The following is a 23,454-nucleotide window of genomic DNA, read 5'->3' on the forward strand; positions in this document are numbered from 1 at the left end:
CATATACAGCTTTGGAAAAAATTAAGAGACCACTGCAAAATGTTCAGTTTGTCTGATTTTCCTCTTTATAGGTTTATTTTTGAGTACAATGTAAATTGTTCTTTTATTCTATAAACTACTGACAACATGTCTGCGAAGTTCCAGGCAATACATTTTGTGTTTGTTTTGTGAAAATGAGAAATGGTCAAAATAACAAAAAAAGCATTGCTTGCAGACGTCAAATAATGCAAAAAAAACAAGTTAATAATCATTTAGAAACAAATACAAATGTTTTAACTCAGGAAGAATTAAGAAATCAATATTTTGTGGAATAACCATGTTTTTAATCACAGCTGTCATGCGCCTTGGCATGCTTTCCACCAGTCTTTCACTCTGCTTTTGGGTGACCTTATGCCACTCCTGGTACAAAAATTTAAGCAGTTCTTCTCTGTTTGATGGTTTGCGACCGTCCATCTCCCTCTTGATTACATTCCAGAGGTCTTCAATGGAATATATGTATATATATGTACAGTGTACAGTAGTATAGCATTAGATCATATATATACAATCTAGCATTACATCCTATACATGTACAGTAGTACAGAGTTAGATTATATATATATATACATATATATATATATACAGTACAGACCAAACGTTTGGACACACCTTGTCATTTAAAGATTTTTCTGTATTTTCATGACTATGAAAATTGTACATTCACACTGAAGGCATCAGAACTATGAATTAACACATGTGGAATTATATACTTAACAAAAAAGTGTGAAACAACTGAAATTATGTCTTATATTCTAGGTTCTTCAAAGTAGCCACCTTTTGCTTTGATGACTGCTTTGCACACTCTTGGCATTCTCTTGATGAGCTTCAAGAGGTAGTCACCGGGAATAGTTTTCACTTCACAGGTGTGCCCTGTCAGTTTTAATAAGTGGGATTTCTTGCCTTATAAATGGGGTTAGGACCATCAGTTGTGTTGTGCAGAAGTCTGGTGGATACACAGCTGATAGTCCTACTGAACAGACTGTTAGAATTTGTATCATGGCAAGAAAAAAGCAGCTAAGTAAAGAAAAACGAGTGCCCGTCATTACTTTAAGAAATGAAGGTCAGTCAGTCCGAAAAATTGGAAAGACTTTGAAAGTGTTCCCAAGTGCAGTGGCAAAAACCATCAAGCGCTACAAAGAAACTGGCTCACATGAGGACTGCCCCAGGAACGGAAGACCAAGAGTCACCTCTGCTTCTGAGGATAAGTTTATCCGAGTCACCAGCCTCAGAAATCGCAGGTTAACAGCAGCTCAGATTAGAGACCAGGTCAATGCCATAGAGTTCTAGCAGCAGACACATCTCTACAACAACTGTTAAGAGGAGACTTTGTGCAGCAGGCCTTCATGGTAAAATAGCTGCTAGGAAACCACTGCTAAGGACAGGCAATAATCAGAAGAGACTTGTTTGGGCTAAAGAACACAAGGAATGGACATTAGACCAGTGGAAATCTGTGCTTTGGTCTGATGAGTCCAAATTTGAGATCTTTGGTTCCAACCACCGTGTCTTTGTGCGTCGCAGAAAAGGTGAATGGATGGACTCTACATGCCTGGTTCCCACCGTGAAGCATGGAGTAGGAGGTGTGATGGTGTGGGGGTGCTTTACTGGTGACACTGTTGAGGATTTATTCAAAATTGAAGGCATACTAAACCAGTATGGCTACCACAGCATCTTGAAGCGGCATGCTATTCCATTTGCGTTTAGTTGGACCATCATTTATTTTTTCAACAGGACAATGACCCCAAACACACCTCCAGGCTGTGTAAGGGCTATTTGACCAAGAAGGAGAGTGATAGGGTGCTACGCCAGATGACTTGACCTCCACAGTCACCAGACCTGAACCTAATCGAGATGATTTGGAGTGAGCTGGACCACAGAGTGAATGCAAAAGGGCCAACAAGTGCTAAGCATCTCTGGGAACTCCTTTAAGATTGTTGGAAGACCATTCCCGGTGACTACCTCTTGAAGCTCATCGAGAGAATGCCAAGAGTATGCAAAGCAGTCATCAAAGCAAAAGGTGGCTACTTTGAAGAACTTAGAATTAAGACATAATTTCAGTTGTTTCACACTTTTTTGTTAACCCTCCGTCACATACAATATTCGGACTAACGAGTTCACATACAATGTGCCTGTCAGGCGCCTGCTGGAAAAATACCTATAATATCTAATGTTTGCAATTTCAGTGCTCTAAAAGTGATCAGTGACCTTCATAGGGATGTAATAAAAGAGACTACACATAATCAGTTGCAAAAAAAAAACATTTACTTAACATAAAACTAATAACTATGAAATACAAACTTTTCAAAACTCCCGCCAAATAGTCCCCAGTTCGACTCTCTCAAAAAAAATGTACAAAGAAAATTTTTGAACACAAACTTAATTTTAAGGTACCTTAAGTACTATTAAAAACATATTCAATCAGAAGTAGATGCTGAGGTTTCCCCAGAAAAGTCACACTTGCAGAGCAAATAGCAAGAATTACACACCATTTTTGCATGTGTCAGGCAAATTGCTTTATGACATTTGAGACATTCATAATTTGAAAGCCTTCTGGTTCCGCTTTCCGTTTGGCAGGTGGTGCATCTCCTTCTTTTGTGAGGTGGTGCAGATGGTGACTTTTCACCATCATCTTCTGGGCGGAACCTTTTGAGCTGAACTTGAAGGCGAGAGGGGATACCGATTGTTTTCACGCTTCTCCTGCGTAGCTCTCCAAGTACTAGTTCATGGGCCAATTTTTTCAGATACAATCGTCTACGGAGTGGTTCAAGCTTGTTTTCAAGATAAATTACTTGTGAATTTATACCACCCAAATTCAACATAGCAAAAAATATGACCATTGGCCAGCGTTTGAGGTTTCTGCTGACGTTGAAAGTGGAGCACATCTGATCTGCTGTATCCACACCCCCTTTGGTGGCATTGTAAAATGTAATTATCTCCGGTTTTTTTTCTGCCCCAGTCCCAGGATCGATGGCAGCATCATCATGAAGTGTTGATAGAAGTACGATTTTTTTGGCATGTGGTACATAGGAAACTAAAGCCTTTCCATTATGGAATGCAAACATACTGCTGTACTGTTGTCTCTCTTTCACACTTACAAACTGTGGCGGCAATTCCCTTTTGTTTTTTCTTACAGTTCCCACATATGACAGCTTCTGAATTTTCAGATAATCAATCAGATCACAACTTGTAAACTAATTGTCAGCTGTAATATTGCGACCCGATCCAAATAAGGGTTCAGCCAGTCTTTTTACAACATCAATGGGTTTGTTGCTCACACAGTAAGGACCTTCTGGTTGTTTTCCTGCATAAACTTCCAGGTTGTAAGTGTAGGTCTTACTGGCATCAACAAGGGCATACATTTTTATTCCATATTTGTTTGGCTTTGATGGAATATATTGACGAAAGGCACATCTACCACGAAAACCAGGGAGCATTTCGTCAATAGTGAGATTCTCTCCAGGGTAATAACTTTGTTTACAGTTTACAACAAATCTTTGAAATATATCACGAATTGGAGCAAGTCGGTCATGTGTTTTGCGTTCGGTTCGGGTAGTTCTGTCGTCAAACCGAAGGCAACGAATTAGAATCTTGAATCTGTTTATGGACATAAGGCTAAATTTTTCAACTCCATCCCCATCTTTACCCCAAAGTTCCTCCAAACTTTGTCTATTTGCCCTATAAGCTCCTGCAAGGTACAGTAATCCAAAAAAAAGCACGCAGTTCTATTTCATCTGTGGGCTTGATGGTTCTGTTGCAGATGTACTTGTCCTTTATAATGTCTATATATTGGTTGGTATATGTGACAATAGAGTCCAGAATGTCATCTGTAAATATACTGTTCCAGCATTCAACTGCAGTTTTTGCATTACTTGTAGTTCCTATTACTGCAGGAAGGTGAGTAACAATGTTTAAAGGTTCCCTACGTTTTTTCTGGAATGGCTTCTTGTTCCATTTAGTATTTTTATCTTTTCCAATATAATATGATCCAACTTCTTCATCCTCACCACTGTCACCATCTTGCTCTGTTTCAGAATCCAGGACACATTCTTCCACCTCATCATGAGAATCAATCTCACTTTCCTCTCCTAAATCCTCATTCAGTGTGAGGTCTCTATCATCTAACAGCATGTTTGTTACTTCCTCAACATCAAGTTGTTTGGATAAATTGTACATTTTCCTCTCCATTTCAGCAGATAATCTGAAGCAAGAGAAGGAATATGTTAGGGAACTACTGTATATGCCTGAGCAGCACACTTTCTTTTATAAAATCTCCCTTATTTCTATGAAATATCCTCACATTTTGTGCTATACATTCATAAAACAAGCTAAATAAACTATTGTGATGAATAAAAACATAGAATACCAACCTTACTGAATGTGACGTATTCACATACAATGAGCCTGAGAGATCTGTGCAGCTATATCCTCTCCCCTGAAGCTCTGAAATCCAACTGTGATATCAGGTTTCACAGACCTTCAAGAGACAGGAGACTACCTGGAGGGAGGGGGTTTCCTCACAATCTGGTGAGGAAGGAGAAATGAAAGTAAAAGAGAAGCGCCTGTCAGATCAGTTGTATGTGACGGAGGGTTAAGTATATAATTCCACATGTATTAATTCATAGTTTTGATGCCTTCAGTGTGAATGTAACATAGTAACATAGTAACATAGTTAGTAAGGCCGAAAAAAGACATTTGTCCATCCAGTTCAGCCTATATTCCATCATAATAAATCCCCAGATCTACGTCCTTCTACAGAACCTAATAATTGTATGATACAATATTGTTCTGCTCCAGGAAGACATCCAGGCCTCTCTTGAACCCCTCGACTGAGTTCGCCATCACCACCTCCTCAGGCAAGCAATTCCAGATTCTCACTGCCCTAACAGTAAAGAATCCTCTTCTATGTTGGTGGAAAAACCTTCTCTCCTCCAGACGCAAAGAATGCCCCCTTGTGCCCGTCACCTTCCTTGGTATAAACAGATTCTCAGCGAGATATTTGTATTGTCCCCTTATATACTTATACATGGTTATTAGATCGCCCCTCAGTCGTCTTTTTTCTAGACTAAATAATCCTAATTTCGCTAATCTATCTGGGTATTGTAGTTCTCCCATCCCCTTTATTAAATTTGTTGCCCTCCTTTGTACTCTCTCTAGTTCCATTATATCCTTCATGAGCACCGGTGCCCAAAACTGGACACAGTACTCCATGTGCGGTCTAACTAGGGATTTGTACAGAGGCAGTATAATGCTCTCATCATGTGTATCCAGACCTCTTTTAATGCACCCCATGATCCTGTTTGCCTTGGCAGCTGCTGCCTGGCACTGGCTGCTCCAGGTAAGTTTATCATTAACTAGGATCCCCAAGTCCTTCTCCCTGTCAGATTTACCCAGTGGTTTCCCATTCAGTGTGTAATGGTGATATTGATTCCTTCTTCCCATGTGTATAACCTTACATTTATCATTGTTAAACCTCATCTGCCACCTTTCAGCCCAAGTTTCCAACTTATCCAGATCCATCTGTAGCAGAATACTATCTTCTCTTGTATTAACTGCTTTACATAGTTTTGTATCATCTGCAAATATCGATATTTTACTGTGTAAACCTTCTACCAGATCATTAATGAATATGTTGAAGAGAACAGGTCCCAATACTGACCCCTGCGGTACCCCACTGGTCACAGCGACCCAGTTAGAGACTATACCATTTATAACCACCCTCTGCTTTCTATCACTAAGCCAGTTACTAACCCATTTACACACATTTTCCCCCAGACCAAGCATTCTCATTTTGTGTACCAACCTCTTGTGCGGCACGGTATCAAACGCTTTGGAAAAATCGAGATATACCACGTCCAATGACTCACCGTGGTCCAGCCTATAGCTTACCTCTTCATAAAAACTGATTAGATTGGTTTGACAGGAGCGATTTCTCATAAACCCATGCTGATATGGAGTTAAACAGTTATTCTCATTGAGATAATCCAGAATAACATCCCTCAGAAACCCTTCAAATATTTTACCAACAATAGAGGTTAGACTTACTGGCCTATAATTTCCAGGTTCACTTTTAGAGCCCTTTTTGAATATTGGCACCACATTTGCTATGCGCCAGTCCTGCGGAACAGATCCTGTCGCTATAGAGTCCCTAAAAATAAGAAATAATGGTTTATCTATTACATTACTTAGTTCCCTTAGTACTCGTGGGTGTATGCCATCCGGACCCGGAGATTTATCTATTTTAATCTTATTTAGCCGATTTCGCACCTCTTCTTGGGTTAGATTGGTGACCCTTAATATAGGGTTTTCATTGTTTCTTGGGATTTCACCTAGCATTTCATTTTCCACCGTGAATACCGTGGAGAAGAAGGTGTTTAATATGTTAGCTTTTTCCTCGTCATCTACAACCATTCTTTCCTCACTATTTTTTAAGGGGCCTACATTTTCAGTTTTTATTCTTTTACTATTGATATAGTTGAAGAACAGTTTGGGATTAGTTTTACTCTCCTTAGCAATGTGCTTCTCTGTTTCCTTTTTGGCAGCTTTAATTAGTTTTTTAGATAAAGTATTTTTCTCCCTATAGTTTTTTAGAGCTCCAATGGTGCCATCCTGCTTTAGTAGTGCAAATGCTTTCTTTTTACTGTTAATTGCCTGTCTTACTTCTTTGTTTAGCCACATTGGGTTTTTCCTATTTCTAGTCCTTTTATTCCCACAAGGTATAAACCGCTTACACTGCCTATTTAGGATGTTCTTAAACATTTCCCATTTATTATCTGTATTCTTATTTCTGAGGATATTGTCCCAGTCTACCAGATTAAGGGCATCTCTAAGCTGGTCAAACTTTGCCTTCCTAAAGTTCAGTGTTTTTGTGACTCCCTGACAAGTGCCCCTAGTGAAAGACAGGTGAAACTGTACAATATTGTGGTCGCTATTTCCTAGATGCCCAACCACCTGCAGATTTGTTATTCTGTCAGGTCTATTAGATAGTATTAGGTCTAAAAGTGCTGCTCCTCTGGTTGGATTCTGTACCAATTGTGAAAGATAATTTTTCTTGGTTATTAGCAGAAACCTGTTGCCTTTATGGGTTTCACAGGTTTCACTTTCCCAGTTAATATCCGGGTAGTTAAAGTCCCCCATAACCAGGACCTCATTATGGGTTGCAGCTTCATCTATCTGCTTTAGAAGTAGACTTTCCATGGTTTCTGTTATATTTGGGGGTTTGTAACAGACCCCAATGAGAATTTTGTTACCATTTTTCCCTCCATGAATTTCGACCCATATGGACTCGACATCCTCATTTCCTTCGCTAATATCCTCCCTTAAAGTGGACTTTAGACAAGACTTTACATAGAGACAAACCCCTCCTCCTCTCCGATTTTTACGATCCTTTCTAAACAGACTGTAACCCTGTAAGTTAACTGCCCAGTCATAGCTTTCATCTAACCATGTCTCGGTTATTCCCACTATGTCAAAGTTACCTGTAGATATTTCTGCTTCTAGTTCTTCCATCTTGTTTGTCAGGCTTCTGGCGTTTGCGAGCATGCAGTTTAGAGGATTTTGTTTTGTTCCAATCTCCTCGCTGTGGATTGCTTTAGAAATGTTCTTACCTCCCATCTGAGTATGTTTTCCTGGGTCTTCTTTGTTCAAGTCTAATGTTTTTCTTCCCGTCCCCTCTTCTTCTAGTTTAACGCCCTCCTGATAAGTGTAGCGAGTCTTCTGGCGAATGTGTGTTTCCCAGGTTTGTTGAGGTGTAGTCCATCTCTGGCGAGGAGTCCATCGTACCAGTAATTCACACCGTGGTCCAGGAATCCGAATCCTTGTTGTCTGCACCATCGTCTTAGCCAGTTGTTTGCATCAAGGATCCTGTTCCATCTCCTGGTGCCATGCCCGTCTACTGGAAGGATAGAAGAAAAAACTACCTGTGCATCCAGTTCCTTTACTTTCTTCCCCAACTCTTCAAAGTCTTTGCAGATTGTCGGTAGGTCTTTCCTTGCCGTGTCATTGGTGCCAACATGTATTAGAAGAAATGGGTGGACGTCCTTGGAGCTGAAGAGCTTTGGTATCCTATCGGTCACATCCTTGATCATCGCACCTGGAAGGCAGCATACTTCTCTTGCAGTTATGTCCGGTCTGCAGATGGCTGCTTCTGTGCCTCTCAGTAGTGAGTCTCCCACCACCACCACTCTTCGTTGCTTCTTGGCTGTACTTTTTGCTGTCACTTGTTGCTGTGTGCCCTTTTCTTTTTTGCTTGCTGGTATTGCTTCATCCTTAGGTGTGCCATCTTCATCCTCTACAAAGATTTGATATCGGTTCTTCAGTTGTGTGGTTGGTGATTTCTCCATGGTCTTCTTGCTTCTTTTGGTCACATGCTTCCACTCATCTGCTTTTGGAGGTTCTCTGACACTTTTTTCACCTTCTGTGACCAGTAGAGATGCTTCTGTTCTGTCTAGAAAGTCTTCATTCTCTTTGATGAGTTTCAAAGTTGCTATTCTTTCTTCCAGACCCCGCACCTTTTCTTCTAAAAGGGCCACTAGTCTACACTTCTGACAGGTGAAATTTGATTCTTCTTCTGGTCGGTCTGTGAACATGTAGCACATGCTGCAGCTCACCATGTAGGTTGTCACATCTGCCATGTTGCTCCTAGATCCTGCTGACTTGCTGTGTGTTTTCCTTCTTGTGTAATCTACTCAGCCAAGCTCTCTTGCAATAATATCCTACAGGCAAAAATTCGGCGCGCGGTTTGGCGATGCTTTCCAAGCAGCTGGTCCCGGCTGTACCCAACGATCTTCTAGCTTAGGGAGACTTCGCTTTTCCCAGAAGGCACCTGGAATATGCAAATTAGCCTCCTCAAGCTTGAATCCCTGGTTTGGCGATGCTTTCCAAGCAGCTGGTCCCGGCTGTACCCAACGATCTTCTAGCTTAGGGAGACTTCGCTTTTCCCAGAAGGCACCTGGAATATGCAAATTAGCCTCCTCAAGCTTGAATCCCTGGTTTAGCTTGAATCCCTGGTTTTGAATGTACAACTTTCATAGTCATGACAATACAGAAAAATCTTTAAATGAGAAGGTGTGTCCAAACTTTGGTCTGTATTGTATATATAATGCATAGTAGTATAACATTAGATCCTATATATATATATATATATATATATACATACAGTATATAGTAGTATAGCATTAGATCATATATATACAGTTAGGTCCATATATATTTGGACAGAGACAACATTTTTCTAATTTTGGTTATAGACATTACCAAAATGAATTTTAAACAAAACAATTCAGATGCAGTTGAAGTTCACACTCTCAACTTTCATTAAAGTTTCATTAAATTTGGATGAAGGGTTTAGGAGTTTCAGCTCCTTAACATGTGCCACTCTGTTTTTAAAGGGACCAAAAGTAATTGGACAGATTCAATAATTTTAAATAAAATGTTCATTTTTAGTACTTGGTTGAAAACCCTTTGTTGGCAATGACTGCCAGAAGTCTTGAACTCATCGACATCACCAGACGCTGTGTTTCCTCCTTTTTGATGCTCTGCCAGGCCGTCACGGCGGTTTTCAGTTGCTGTTTGTTTGCGGGCCTTTCTGTCTGAAGTTTAGTCTTTAACAAGTGAAATGCATGCTCAGTTGGGTTGAGATCAGGTGACTGATTTGGCCATTCTAGAATATTCCACTTCTTTGCTGTAATAAACTCCTGGTTGCCTTGACTTTATGTTTTGGGTCATTGTCCATCTGTAGTATGAAACGACGACCAATCAGTTTTGCTGCATTTGGCTGGATCTGAGCACACAGTATGTCTCTGAATACCTCAGAATTCATTCGGCTGCTTCTGTCCTGTGTCACATCATCAATAAACACTAGTGACCCAGTGCCACTGGCAGCCATGCATGCCCAAGCCATCACACTGCCTCTGCCATGTTTTACAGATGATGTGGTTTTCTTTGGATCATGAGCTGTACCACGCCTTTGCCATACTTTTATCTTTCCATCATTCTGGTAGAAGTGGATCTTGGTTTCATCTGTCCAAAGAATGTTCTTCCAGAACTGTGCTGGCTTTTTTATATGTTTTTTAGCAAAGTCCAGTCTAGCCTTCTTATTCTTGATGCTTATGAGTGGCTTGCACCGTGCAGTGAACCCTCTGTATTTACTTTCATGCAGTCTTCTCTTTATGGTAGATTTGGATATTGATACGCCTATCTCATGGAGAGTGTTGTTCACTTGGTTGGCTATTGTGAAGGGGTTTCTCTACACCATGGAGATTATTCTGCGATCATCCACCACTGTTGTCTTCCATGGGCGCCCAGGTCTTTTTGCATTGATTAGCTCAACAGTGCTTTCTTTCCTTCTCAGGATGTACCAAACTGTAGTTTTTGCCACTCCTAATATTGTAGCAATTTCTCGGATAGGTTTTTTCTGTTTTCGCAGTTTAAGGATAGCTTGTTTCACCTGCATGGAGAGCTCCTTTTACCGCATGTTTACTTCACAGCAAAACCTTCCAAATGCAAGCACCATACCTCAAATCAACTCCAGGCCTTTTATCTGCTTAATTGAGAATGACATAATGAAGGGATTGCCCACACCTGTCCATGAAATAGCCTTGTCCAATTACTTTTGGTTCCTTTAAAAACAGGGTGGCACATGTTAAGGAACTGAAACTCCTAAACCCTTCATCCAATTTTAATGTGGATACCCTCAAATAAAAGCTGAAAGTCTGAACTTCAACTGCGTCTGAATTGTTTTAAAATTCATTGTGGTAATGTCTATAACCAAAATTAGAAAAATGTTGTCTCTGTCCAAATATATATGGACCTAACTGTATATATATATATATATATATATATATATATACACACACACACAGTATATAATTAGATCCTATATATACAGTATATAGTTCAGCATTAGATCATATATATATATATATATATATATATATATATTTATATATATATATGTATATTTATACAGTGTACAGTATATTATTAGATCCTTTATTATTATTTATATAGCACCATTGATTCCATGGTGCTTTACATGAGAAGGGGTTACATACAAATTACAGATATCACTTACAGTAAGCAAACTAACAATTACAGACTGATAAAGAGTGGCGAGGACCCTGTCCTTGTGGGCTTACATTCTACAGGGTGGTGGGGATGAAGACAATAGGTTGAGGGTTGCAGCAGCTCCGGTGTTGGTGAGACAGTAGCTCTGGTAGTGATGAGGAGGCAGCAGGGTCAGTGCAGGCTGTAGGCTTTCTTGAAAAGGTGGGTTTTCAAGTTCCGACTAAAGGTTCCAAATGTGGTTGATAGTCGGACGTGTTGGGGCAAAAAATTCCAGAGGATGGGGGATATTCGGGAGAAGTCTTGGAGGTGGTTGGGTGAGGAGCGAATAAGTGTGGAGATTACGTGAGGGAAGATATTGAGAGATTATTTCAGAGATATATGGAGGACACAGGTTATGGATGGCTTTGTAGGTCAGTATTAGTAATTTGAACTGGATACGCTGAGGAAATGGGAGTCAGTGAAGAGATTTGCAGATGGGGATGCGGAGGAGTAGCAAGGAGAGAGATGAATTAGTCAGGCAGCAGAGTTAAGGATGGACTGGAGAGGTGCAAGGGTGTTAGCAGGGAGGCCACAGAAAAAGATGTTGCAGTAGTCGAGGCGGGAGATGATGAGGGCATGCACAAGCATTTTAGTAGACTGAGGGTTGAGGAAAGGACGGATTCTAGAGATATTTTTGAGCTGGAGGCGACAGGAGATGGAAAAAGCTTGGATGTGCGGTTTGAAGGACAGGGCAGAGTCAAGGGTTACTCCGAGGCAGCGGACTTTCGGTATGGGGGAAAGCTTGATGTCGTTAATTGCGATAGATAGGTCAGGTAAGTAAGATCTGTGAGATGGAGGAAAGATGATGAGTTCAGATTTCTCCACATTGCATTTGAGGAAGTGAGAGGAGAAGAAGGAAGATATGGCTGACAGACACTCCAGGATTCTGGACAGCAGAGAGGTGACATCTGGGCTAGATATATATACAGTGTATAGTAGTATATCATTAGATCCTATATATGTATAGTAGTACAGTGTTAGACCCTATATATATATATATATATATATATACAATGTACAGTATAGTATATATACAGTACAGTGTACAGTTTAGAATTAGATCCTATAGTTATTATTATTATTATATGTATACAGTGTATAGTAGAATAGCATTAGATCCTATATATGTACAGTATACACTAGTAGATCATTAGATCCTATATATGTATAGTGTATAGTAGTATAGTATTAAATCCTATATATGTACAGTGTATAGTATTAGATCATATACATGCACAGCATACAGTAGCATTAGATCCTATATACAGTATGTACAGTATACAGTAGTATATCATTATATCCTATACATGTACAGTATACAGTGGTTTAGTATTAGATCCTATACATGTACAATTTAGAGCAGTATATCATTAGATCCTATATGTACAGTATACAGTAGTATATCATTAGATCCTATATATGTACAGTATACAGTAGTATATCATTAGATCCTATACATGTACAGTATACAGTAGCATATCATTAGATCCTATATGTACAGTATACAGTAGTACATCATTAGATCCTATATATGTACAGTATACAGTAGTATATCATTAGATCCTATATATGTACAGTATACAGTAGCATATCATTAGATCCTATATGTACAGTATACAGTAGTATATCATTAGATCCTATACATGTACAGTATACAGTAGTATAGCATTAGATCCTATATATGTACGGTATACAGTAGTATATCATTAGATCCTATATGTACAGTATTATATCTTTAGATCCTATATGTACAGTATACAGTAGTATATCATTAGATCCTATATATGTACAGTATACAGTAGTATATCATTAGATCCTATATATGTACAGTGTATAGTAGTACATCATTAGATCCTATATATGTACAGTATACAGTAGTATATCATTATATCCTATATATGTACAGTATATACAGTAGTACATCATTAGATCCTATATATGTACAGTATACAGTAGTATATCATTATATCCTATATATGTACAGTATATACAGTAGTATATCATTAGATCCTATACATGTACAGTATACAGTAGTATATCATTATATCCTATATATGTATGCAGCGCCCCAGAGATCTGGTCGTTGCAGTATGACACTCTGCCACTAAGGGGAGTGATGGTACGACTGATGGCACTGAAGGAATTCTACTGACCAGGTATCACCAGCACACATTACACTTCACACTCCGGCCACTAGGGGGAGAAAAAGGCTTTATTTATTGGGCCACTCCTCACACTGGTAAAACTAGGGGTTGGGTAGGAAGTTAGTCAGAAGCTGACTGGGTTGGATTCAGGCAACATCCCGTGGCAGGGGGTGTTGCAGGGAGAAGACACAGGGGGGGCCCTGTCGGGCGTGGGAACCTGGCAGGTACCTAGCGAACAGAGCAGAACGTTACGGAACCGTGCCTGGACTACCTTGAGGCGGTATCCTAAGAAAGAGACACGAAGCGAAGGGTATTGTGGAACAGTGAGAAACGAGATCAAGCACAAAGGAGAACCAGTAGGAGTCGTGCCGTGAGACCCAGGCAACATCCTACTGAGGCGCGTAGCCGGTGGCCGGAACACCGCTGGAGTAACTGACTCTAGGCTTTACTTCGAACTCTGCAGGACAGTTAATTATAGGTTGGCTGTCTACCTTAAATTTCCTACGAAGACATAGGGGGCAACGCGTGGAGAGGGGCGTCTCTAGGGTCCCGGAAGAGCTCTGAGCCTTCCCGTCATACGGGTGCGTCCTAGGCAAAACATACTGGGGACGAGAAACTAGTAACATCTGGAACAAGAGAGAGAGAATTAGAAAGAACGAACGAACGAGAACAGAAGTTGTGAGGACTATTCCGAATGCTCAGCAGGGTAGACTACAACACACAGGCGCTAGTGGTAGGCACTGATTTCCACCTGCAAAGGGAACTCTGGATGTGCCCATCGGACCGGCCGGTCTCAGATGGCCCTGTTAAGCGTGCTCTGGATTGAGGATCCTGAAGTCTTCAGTAAAGAGGTAAAGAGACTGCAACCTTGTGTCCTTGTTATTGTCTGCACCTCACACCATCACCATCCACTTTACTGGGAAGCCCTGGGGACATACTTCACCTGTGGGAAGGTATACCATCCAGCTGCCATTCCATCACCCCAGCGGACCCCACAGCAGCGTCGGTCTCCCTGATCGAACACCACAGGTAGCGTCACAAACCCTTGACAGACTCCTATCACCCTTTATTGGAAGCCCCTTAGCAGGGTCACAGACTGGGTCCAGCCACCGTGACATTCCCAGAACTGAGCCAGCAGAGGACTGGTACCGAGTAAACCCGTGGCCCTGTGTCTGGGGGTGATCCATGTACAGTATACAGTAGTACATCATTAGATCCTATATATGTACAGTATACAGTAGTACATCATTAGATCCTATATATGTACAGTATACAGTAGTACATCATTAGATCCTATATATGTACAGTGTATAGTAGTATATGATTAGATCCTATATATGTACAGTATACAGTAGTATATCATTAGATCCTATATATGTACAGTATACAGTAGTACATCATTAGATCCTATATATGTACAGTGTATAGTAGTATATCATTAGATCCTATATATGTACAGTATACAGTAGTATATCATTAGATCCTATATATGTACAGTATACAGTAGTATATCATTAGATCCTATATATGTACAGTGTATAGTAGTATATCATTAGATCCTATATATGTACAGTATACAGTAGTACATCATTAGATCCTATATATGTACAGTGTATAGTAGTATATCATTAGATCCATTATACAGTGTGTACAGTATACAGTAGTATATCATTAGATCCTATATATGTACAGTATACAGTATTATATCATTAGATCCTATATATGTACAGTATACAGTAGTATATCATTAGATCCTATATATGTACAGTGTATAGTAGTATATCATTAGATCCATTATACAGTGTGTACAGTATACAGTAGTATATCACTAGATCCTATATATGTACAGTATACAGTAGTATATCATTAGATCCTATATATGTACAGTATACAGTAGTATATCATTAGATCCTATATATGTACAGTATACAGTGGTATAGTGTTAGATCCTATACATGTACAGTTTAGAGCAGTATATCATTAGATCCTATATGTACAGTATACAGTAGTATATCATTAGATCCTATATACAGTATGTACAGTATACAGTAGTATATCATTAGATCCTATATACAGTATGTACAGTATACAGTAGTATATCATTAGATCCTATACATGTACAGTTTAGAGCAGTATATCATTAGATCCTATATGTACAGTATACAGTAGTATATCATTAGATCCTATATGTACAGTATACAGTAGTATATCATTAGATAATATATACAGTATGTACAGTATACAGTAGTATATCATTAGATCCTATATGTACAGTATACAGTAGTATATCATTAGATCCTATACATGTACAGTTTAGAGCAGTATATCATTAGATCATATATGTACAGTATACAGTAGTACATCATTAGATCCTATATGTACAGTATACAGTAGTATATCATTAGATCCTATACATGTACAGTTTAGAGCAGTATATCATTAGAACATATATGTACAGTATACTGTAGTATATCATTAGATCCTATATACAGTATGTACAGTATACAGTGGTATATCATTAGAGCCTATAAATGTACAGTTAGAGCAGTATAGCTTTAGATCTTGGAGAAGTACAGAATGAGAAGGGCTCCACTCCAGTGTGAGTTTATTGTATTGTACATCTCACCCCATTCATTCCCAGCTCTACACCAGTCACCTCTGGAGGGCACAGCAGTGCCCGGGATGCAGAGGGTGTGACCACAGTGCAGCACAGGAGGTGGGGGGCATCGCATCTGCACTGAGCATGCTCAAGAAAGTTAAAGTCCCAACTGTTTTGGGTCTGAAAAGAGAAATCCGTCAGTCATCCAGGGGGCAGGAGAGGAAGCGCAGCCTGTGGTGGTCTCCTCCTCATGTCACTTGGACCCGGTCTGCAGCTCGTGTCTTCATTGTCCTTTGCCTTTCCAGGAGGGAAGTGATCCTGTGTGAGCCCCCCAGCCAGGAGGACCATGAGGCAGCTCCAGGTGCCCGCACTTCTCCTAGGTAATGATCAGACCCTGTCTGGGTGCAGCACCTTCATGTGAGTGCTGTAGATGCTGGAGCTTAACTCCAGAGCTGAGAGTCCGTTGCAATGTGCCCTTCAGCATGGCATGTGCTGCATAGAGGGCAATCAGATAGTAGACTGACACTTGTATGGACCTTATTGCTGCTGATGAAGCCTAGCTTTGCATGCACACAGTAGGTCTGTTAGCTGCCATGGATCTATGGAGGAATGATTTCTCAACATGCAGCAATATCCTCTAATGATCCAGCAGATGGGACACTGATCCAACTCTGCTAAACTAATTACCAGCTAGTTTACATGCTACAATGCTGTGAATGGGATTCCTATTGGCTTCAGACTTGATCATTTTCTTTATTATCCTACATGTGACTAGTGTTCCATATCTTTTTCATTCCCACCTTGGCTTCTGATGGCATGGATTGTAGATTCTGTGACCCCTGCAATGTGTAACAAAGGGGAACATTACTCAGGGTGGGTCTGCTCCAGTGTTGCCCAACCCAGGTGAACATCAACCAAGTCCTTAGAAGACTACACTATGGGGGACAAATGGGAAGGCAAAGCTCACTACTCCATTCTGCATCATGCCTAAGCACTCTTTGGCAGCCATGTCCTTCTGGGTCGTGTAGTTCTGCAGAATTCAGTACACCGCAGTGATTAACCCTATAGTGTATGAAGCACTTGCAGTTTCTGAACTCATCTTCTGGCACAGTATATATTATACCACTTATCTCTTTGATAAGGAAGACCTTTTTGTGAACTTACATTTACCGTTTTTTGCTCCCGGCGGTCCGCCGTTTTTTGCTCCCGGCGGTCCGCCACAACACGGCGCAACCGTCGCACGACGGTTGCGACGTGTGTCAATACGTCGCAATGCATCGGTAATGTTACTCTATGGGGCAAAAACGCATCCTGCAAACAACTTTGCAGGATGCGTTTTTCCCCTAAACGACGCATTGCGACGTATTTAAAAAAACGCCAGTGTGAAAGTAGCCTAAGAGTTAAGAAACGTGTCACACTTAATTTAGCTTTCTATTACTGCCATAGTGAAATATTTAGAATTGCCCCAATATTTTTCTATCCACTGGCTAACACGGTACCAAGATACGTATCTTTCCTGTATTACTGCCATAATGAGCTACAAAGTAAAAACTACAGACGGAAGCCATTTCAGACCCACACAAAGTCAACCCACAGCATTATCTCTTTGTTCTGCTGGTACATCTGTTTTGTATTTAATTTCTGAATTATCATGTTTGTATTGTTTCTTTTCATATATACGGAAACATTGGGATATAAAACATGTAACTTATTTTTGTTAGAAAAAGTATGTTCTAGAGATAAGACTGAAAAATGTTTAATACCTGACCCCATAAAGGGCTTCACGTTCTGCAGCATTAAAATGGTTAACTACCCCCAACAAAGGGAACATGTAATGAGTAGGGGGGAGTGCTCTGTAGGTTGCCAGCAGTAGGTAAGGGCTGCCTTTTTCTGTAGCCTCCCCCAACTAAAGGCTCCGCACCACCCACCAAAAATGCAAATATGTGAGTGAATGAAGAAGTATGATGGATTTACTGTTCACACTAATCACTTGGATTTGGCGGAAGGCAACTGACAAAATAATTTACTATAAAATCTATGTTAGATAAAGATAAAGGCACTTATTTTATTTTTTTTAATAAATTTATCTTGAATGAGTTTTGGAAAGGGAATACAAATACAAATGTGAACAGCGGGTACTAGTTGTGCCACAAGTAGACTAGTAGTAGGTCATACATGACCACATAACTATAGCAATCAACAATATTTCCAAAAGATGTGAAAACGAATGAAAGAAGTTAACGCAATCCAAGGTAGAGTCGCTGGCAGTACATAGGATCACTGTGTTTTAGGATATGCCGGAGTGGTGACTCTAAACATTAAGTCATTACATAGTCATGTGAATTAAGAAAGAGGGGTAATAAAAGAAAAACTAGAAAAAGTTAAAACCAAAAACACAAAGACAAAGGGAAGTGGGGGAAGGGATGTATGGGTGAGGCTATGTGCACACGTTGCGGAAAGGTGTGCAGATTTTTCCGCACTGATTTTGGTAAATCCGCAGGAAACCCGCACTGCAGAATTACCGCGGTTTTTGTGCGGATTTCACCTGCGGATTCCTATTGTGGAGCAGATGTAAACCACTGTAGAATCCGCACAAAGAATTGACATGCTGCGGAATAAACAATGCAGCATTTCTGCGCGTTTTTTTCTTCAGCGTGTGCATTGCGGATTTTCTTTTCCATAGGTTTACATGGTACTGTTCAATGCATAGAAAACTGCTGCGGATCCGCAGCCAAATCCACAACGTGTGCACATACCATAAGAGGGTAAGGGTAAAGTCAGAGAGGCTCCTGAAGTATAAACTTAGTTCCCCCCTATAAGGTCAAGGCAAGCTGTAAAATCCATGTTTTCGAAAATGTATTATGGTAGTTACTGATCATGGAGGTGAGCACTTCCATTAAAGGGAACCTGTCACCCCCTCCAGGCGTTTGTAACTAAAAGAGCCACTAATGCTGCATTCTGACAAGGTGGCTCTTTTAGTTCTTGTCCCTGCCAATGCTGAAATAATCGTTTAGATAATTTGTCCCTTATACCTCGAAATTGTCGGGGGGGCAGGTCTTTCCCCCCCTTACACAGACGCCCCACAGCCATCAGTTACTTCCTCGTTTATCCTGGGTGCCGCCTCCTCAGCGTTATGGCATTTTCCCGGGTCGCCTGCGCTGTAATTTTTTTTTCCTTGGGCATGCGCAGTTAGCGCTGCCCATCCACTGACATCACATGATATCTTTATTATTGCACCTGCGTGGATGCGCGGCCCGAGATCCCGCCCTGCAGTCTTTTCTGATTTATTCACACTGCGGGGCTGGGAATCTTGGGCATGCGCAGTACTTCTCTGCGGCTCTCCCTCATCTCCCTCCGCCTCTTTCCTACTGTGCAGCATCATAGGAATCTGACGATATCTGACGATTTGGCGGCTGGGAAAAGAAGTAGAGTTAGTGCTATTCCCAGGCACAGGGTGCTAACTACAACTGTCATCATCCTTGCCTGGTCTCCCTGCGAAGCATTTCTGCTGTATTTTCATGCGCTGATCTCAGGCCGCTAAACGAGTGTGATCGACAATATTGAAGTCGTTCGCTTGTTTCCCGGCCTCTTTACACCAACTGAGAAAGAATGAAGGGAACAGAACAATCACAATTAGATCAATCTGTCCCCATACAGTATCATGTTATCAGCAGCACATCTATAGTTTACACCGGCAAAGTGCTACTGAGAACAAGGATTTCTGTTCCCACATAAACAATCCAATCACTCGATGCATAGGCAGCATTTTGCTTGTTTAGTATAATACACTCCATAGTCCTCCATATATTATAATGTTCACCTCAGTCCTCCATATAGTATAATGCACTCCTCAGTCCTCCATATAGTATAATGCACTCCTCAGTCCTCCATATAGTATAATACACTCCCATAGTCCTCCATATAGTATAATACACTCCCCATAGTCTTCCATATAGTATAATACACTCCCCATAGTCTTCCATATATTAAAATACACTGCTCAGTTCTCCAAATAGTATAATACATTCCTCATAGTGCTCCATATAGTATAATGCCCCACCATTATCATCCATGTAGTACAATTCACTTCCCATATTATAATGCTCCCCATAGTTCTTCATATAGTATAATGTATTCCCCATAATCCTCGATACAGTATAATGCAGCCCACATATAGTATAATGATGCCACCCCAGAGTATAATGCAGCCACCCCACAGAATATATTGTAGCCCCCTGAGTATAATGTAACCCCCCAGAGAATATAATGCAGCCCCTGGATATATAATATATGGTAGCCCCCTCATAGAGCATAATGCAGCCCCCCATAGAATATAATGTAGCCCCTCCATAGAATGTAACACAGCCCCCCATAGAATGTAATACTGCCCACCTCCCCATAGAATGTAATAATGTAATACAGCCCTCCCCCATAGAATGTAATACAGCCCTCCCCCATAGAATGTAATAATGTAATACAGCCCTCCCCCATAGAATGTAATACAGCCCTCCCCCATAGAATGTAATAATGTAATACAGCCCCCCCATAGAATGTAATAAATCCCCCCCATAAAATGTAATACAGCCAACCCAAATGCCCCACAATCCAGTTATCACTCATTGATATATTTAAAAAAAAAAAAAAACCCACTCTCCTCACCTGTCTTAGGCTACTTTCACACTAGCGTTGGTACGGGCCCGTCGCAGTATGTCGCTAATGAAAGTCTATGTAGAATAAACGCATCCTGCAGGCAACTTTGCAGGATGCGTTTTTTCTTCAAAACGACACATTGTGACGTGCGTCGAACGACGCTAGTGTGAACGTAGCCTAGTGCCCCGCGCTGCTCCCGGCTCCAGTCTCAGCAGCTGCAGTCTGCCTGCCCGACACACAGCAGGTGCGCGATGATATGTCATCATCGCGCACCCGCAGTGTCAGCGCGAGGCAGAGCGGGGAATGATGGGAGAGGGAGCAACAGTGGACGCTCTCTCCTCCATCATTGCATTCAACTGTACCGACGTCATAGACGCTGGTATAGTTGAATACGACGGTGCTGGCGGGGGGTTAAGTCGGCGGCAGGGGGAGGAGTCGGCGCTGGTGAGCGGCCCACGACTACTGGTTCTTCTGGCATTTGCCAGAAATGCCCGATGGCCAGTCCGGCCATGCTGGTTATTACCCATTGTTCCCAGAAACTGATCTAAGAAATGATTGAACAATAAAGGAAATCTAACAGTAAGATCAAAACCCCTAACCATATACATGGAAATGCAGGTCTTTGAAAAGTAAATCCATCAACACCTTTATAACTTCTATCTGTTGCTGCATGCCTGAGAAATTTGTCTTTTCATTTATATGCAGATAATGTGTTAAACATTCTCTGGTAACTCAATAGGATGTATCCTCCCTCAGCAGCAACCTCGTTAGCTTAATTAATAGCTTACTGTATAATTTCCTTGCCTGATATCACAAGGCAGTAAGCTATCAATCAAGCTCACAAGCCTGTTGCTGGGCAGGGAAACAACCTTCGGAGGCAGTAGCTTGTTAAAGGGGTTGTCATCTATTAGGACAACTCTTTCTTGAACTAAATGTTTGGCCCGATTAAAATAAAAAAAAAACTATACTCCCCTCCCATGCTAACGCTGTTCCAGCGGTTTTAGCGCTCACGGTCCTGGAGCTCTTGTGCAGTGTTTTGGTGCCTGGTGCCCAATCAGCGCTGGTGTCACTGTCACTGCTTTTGTATGGATTGAACATGAAGAGGAAGCCAGCGCTGCAGCTGATCTCTGACTTCCTCCATGTTCAATCCGTACAAAGGTGGAGACAGTGACACCAGCTCTGATTGGACACCACATGTCACAACACCACACAAGAGCTCCAAGAACGTGAGTGCTGACAATCCAGGAACGGTGCCACCATGGGAGGTGAGCATAGGTTTTGTCATTTTATTGAGGCTAAACATTTAGTTCAAGAAGGGGTTGTCCTAGTAGTGGACAACTCCTTTTAAGTGCTCTCTCATGCCCAGAGCACTAAATATCTCATTTGCATATTTTTATTTATTATTATAGTGCCATTTATTCCATGGCGCTTTACAAGTGAAAAGGGTGTACATAGTAGAAAACAAGTGTGATAATCTTGAACAAAACGAGTCACTGACCGGTACAGGAGGAGAGGACCCTGCCTGTGAGGGTTGACAATCTACAAGGAATGGGTGATGATAGAGTAGCTGAGAGTAGAGCTGGTCAATGAGCGGTATGGGGGAACAATAGTTACTGCAGGTTTGTTGAAAGAGGTGAGTCTTCAGGTTCCTCTTGAATGTTTCCATATGAATTAAAATGGAAATTCTCAGTAATACAACAGATTGAAATATAAATCTTTATATATTCTAAGACCTGCATGGAGGTTGATCTTCCTGACAGATTCCCTTTAAAGCACTAGGGTCTATGCCATAATTCAACATTTTTATCCAGATTTTTTTAATCATATACCTGGATTTTAATTTCTAACTTTGGAAATGTATACAAAAAAAAAGCATAGAACTTGTATAATATGGCACATAACAACTTAAAAATGAATGCTAGACAAAGCAAAGTATAAAGAACATGTGGTTATCTGAGTTCCCTGAGAAGGGCCACTAGTTCTGGAATCCTAACATCTATCTGAGAAGAGGAAGGCTATTGAGTCCCAATGTTTGTTTTTGCCTTTGAAGTCAAACTGGGCTGTGGAATTTTGTGTGGATAACTGATCAGCTTGGAGTGGTTTTTGTATGAAGAAAGTGGGGGGTTTCATTGCTGATGACGGGACCAGGATTTTCACAGCTTTGTAAAGCAACATTTTGAGTTGTCTTTTCATCCATATGTTGATATACGTTACTATAGATCACGTAGACTAATGTCATATGGATGATAGCTGTCATTGTTAATGAGGTTGTAATGATGCAACTGCTTACTTTTTTCCAAAAACAAGAATGGATCCCATGAAATAAAGACAAGACTAAAAGTGAATATTGACTCACTAACAAGCCTTGTCACATGACTTGGGCTTTGATGCGGGCTCACCGCCGGAGCCCTGCATCAAAGTGAGGATTCTGAACTCGGACGTACTATCCCATCCGAGGTCAGAAAGGGGTTTTAATGGGGGGCGTGGTTTGCAGGGGACAGGAGAGGTCGTGTTTTGCAGAACTCCTGAAAAATCCCCGTTATCAAGCTACTCTTAGCATCAGGAAAGTGGAATTTATAGCCTCAAATGCTGGTAGTACAGTTGGTCATCACCAACAAGCATAAAAAGTGAGGAATCTAATGGATATTACACATCAAAATGCTTCTACAACTCGGCATGTAATGAGACTTCCAACTAAGATGGCTGCCACACAAGTAGGGAGGAGAGGAGGATCCCTCGGAGTACCTATCACCCAGAAAGCAAAGAAAACTGGAGCTCAGAAACTACCCCTGAATACAAAGCAATCCTGTGCGAAGGGAGTTCCTTCTGTTCCGGTGCTGGACAAGAGCATGGGTTCCTCCACACACAACAGGGACCTGAAAATGAAAGGAACCGGCGGCCGAGATGAATCATCTGCGGCTG

The 23,454-nt window shown here is 41.0% G+C and overlaps 1 protein-coding gene across 1 annotated transcript in view; it reads left to right on the forward strand.

Annotated features, from left to right (window-relative positions):
• Nucleotides 1–16,079: 16,079 nt before the first annotated feature.
• LAMB1 (laminin subunit beta 1) overlaps nucleotides 16,080–23,454 on the forward strand; it is a 65,646-nt gene continuing 58,271 nt past the window's right edge. The window contains exon 1 of the mRNA XM_069765038.1: nucleotides 16,080–16,262. Coding sequence (XP_069621139.1) covers nucleotides 16,229–16,262 — 34 coding nt within the window. The 5' untranslated portion in view covers nucleotides 16,080–16,228. The remainder of the gene's footprint in view (nucleotides 16,263–23,454) is intronic.

Source organism: Ranitomeya imitator, chromosome 4, assembly GCF_032444005.1.
Source record: "Ranitomeya imitator isolate aRanImi1 chromosome 4, aRanImi1.pri, whole genome shotgun sequence".
Taxonomy (NCBI): Eukaryota; Metazoa; Chordata; class Amphibia; order Anura; family Dendrobatidae; genus Ranitomeya; species Ranitomeya imitator.